The sequence below is a fragment of the Penaeus monodon genome, chromosome 11 (assembly GCF_015228065.2).
Source record: "Penaeus monodon isolate SGIC_2016 chromosome 11, NSTDA_Pmon_1, whole genome shotgun sequence".
Lineage (NCBI taxonomy): Eukaryota > Metazoa > Arthropoda > Malacostraca > Decapoda > Penaeidae > Penaeus > Penaeus monodon.
The window spans coordinates 3516209-3518708 of record NC_051396.1 but is presented as its reverse complement, the minus strand read 5'-3'; the positions used below and the strand labels follow the sequence as shown (position 1 = coordinate 3518708).

Genomic DNA, 2500 nt, shown 5'->3' with positions numbered 1-2500 from the left:
GGGATTTTCAAGATTATCGCAAAGGGTCTGGCGCAATTTATGAATGCTAATATCTTGTGGATAAATGGATTTGAGTATCGTGAAAGCCCACCCTTTCAAGCAGGTTTAAAAAAGATCAGAAAAGGGTTTAAACCCTTGGGGACGATAACAACTGATGATAACGTGATATAGTAAAAGGACTCCCTTTTTGGGGTGAGCCCGTGTGGAGCCAAAATTGTGCATCAAAATTTTAAAAAAATAAAACGGTGGACACATTCGCAGCCAAAGGGGCAGGGAAATTATGAAAGTGTTTTTTATGTGTGAAAAGGGTGTTTGGGTTTAGCCCTTGATAACCATTTTTTAAAAATTTGTTTTCCTGAAATTTTTAATAGATTTTTGTATAAGGAATTTTCAGAGGGTATTGCTTTTGCTCTCTCATCACAAAAGGGGTTACAAGGAAAACTTCAAAAACTTATTGCTTAAATACATGAGGATAGCAACAAATCTGAGAGAGATGCGGTATGAGTCTGCAGTTGAGATTTCACTGATAAGGTTTTTGGACAGCTATCAGGTCTGTGGTAGAATTTTACATGATAACTATTGCACTTTTCTAACGCCTCTGTTAGTTTTTTTAAATTTTTGCCCTAAAATGTTGTTAATTCTTTCTTTGCAACATTCATGGAACAGTACAGCGCATGGGCAGGTGCCCGAAATAGGCCTCTTTTTTGTGGCAGACTTCGGGGAAATCTCATGGTATTGTTTCAGGATTTCAACCCCCCTTTTAGACTTTTCTGTTGCTGGTGCAGTCGATGTCCTTCATTTACGTGTTGTACCTTGGTTGCTGTGTCACTTATTGTAGATAATGCATCTTCTTCATATTGGATTTTTTTTATACATTAAAGTGTATTGGTTAAATAATACTATAAGGGTTGTATTTGTATTGCAACATCAGTCATAAATGTTTCGTAAACTTTTAGAACATATGATTTGCCCTTTATTTATTAATATATATGTTTTTTAATGATCCAGAAAAAAGCATGTTTCAGATAGATTGAAATACTGTTGTGTAAGCTAGAATGTCTGATTTATGATTGAAAAAGAGAAAAAAAAATGCACAAAATTATCTCATTACTTCTGTTGACTGCAGGTTAGAACTTTTTGCACGAGTCAGTTTTATGTTTACTTGCCTTACTGTGCTGCATTTGAGTGTCATGTTCCTTCAAAGAGAGTGTGAAAACCTCCATGTGCCATGAATGGAAACATGAAAATGCAAAACCACTGTTCACTTTTCACATACACATTTGTGATGGATGTACACATGCACAGCATTAGCTATGTAAGAATACTTTTGAGTTTTTTTATATTGTTAACTTGTATATATATAAAATATATGTGTGTATATATATGTGTGTATATATATGTATGTATATATATATATGTATATATATATATAATTATATATATATATATATTATATATATATATATATTAATATATATATATATATATATATAATATATATATATATATATATATATATATATATATATTATATTATATATATATATATATTATATATATATATATATATATAATATATATATATATATATATATATATATATATATTATATATACACACATATATTTTATTATATATACAGTTAACAATATATAAAAAAACTCGAAGTATTCTTACATAGCTATTGCTGTGCATGTTGTACATCCATCACAAATGTGTATGTGAAAAGTGAACAGTGGTTTTTGCATTTTCATGTTTTCCATTCATGCACATGGAGTTTTCACACTCTCTTTGAAGGAACATGACACTCAAAATGCAGCACAGTAAGGCAAGTAACATAAAACTGACTCATGCAAAAGTTCTAACCTCAGTCAACAGAAGTAATGAGATAATGTGCATTTTTTTTCTCTTTTTCAATCATAAATCAACATTCTAGCTTACACAACAGTATTTCAATCTATCTGAAACATGCTTTTTTTTTCTTATCATTAAAAAACATATATATTAATAAATAAAGGGCAAATCATATGTTCTAAAAGTTTACGAAACATTTATGACTGATGTTGCAATACAAATACAACCCTTATAGTATTATTTAACCAATACACTTTAATGTATAAAAAAAATCCAATATGAAGAAGATGCATTATCTACAATAAGTGACACAGCAACCAAGGTACAACACGTAAATGAAGGACATCGACTGCAACCAGCAACAGAAAAGTCTAAAAGGGGGTTGCAATCCTGCAACAATACCATTGAGAGTTCCCAGAAGTCTGTCCACATCAAAGAGGCTGTATTTCGGGCACCTGACCATGCGCTGTACTGTTTCCATGAATGTTGCAAAGGAAAGAATTAACAACATTTTAGTGTTTGACAAACATTAGAAATCAATTTCATTAAAAAAAAATTTTCAACCTTTTAAAAATTAAAAAACCCCTAAAAACAAAATTTTTAAAAAAAAAATTTAAAAAAAATTTTTTAATTTTTAATTTTTTTA

The 2500-nt window shown here is 29.8% G+C and overlaps 1 protein-coding gene across 4 annotated transcripts in view; it reads right to left on the bottom strand.

Annotated features, from left to right (window-relative positions):
• LOC119578680 (probable pyruvate dehydrogenase E1 component subunit alpha, mitochondrial) overlaps positions 1–2500 on the bottom strand; it is a 15090-nt gene that overhangs the window by 10672 nt on the left and 1918 nt on the right. For 2 of the 4 annotated variants that reach the window (XM_037926250.1, XM_037926251.1), the window contains exon 2: positions 2257–2325. The exons of the other annotated variants lie outside the window; for them this stretch is intronic. In XM_037926250.1, coding sequence (XP_037782178.1) covers positions 2257–2325 — 69 coding nt within the window. The remainder of the gene's footprint in view (positions 1–2256; positions 2326–2500) is intronic. 4 annotated transcript variants of the gene reach the window in all.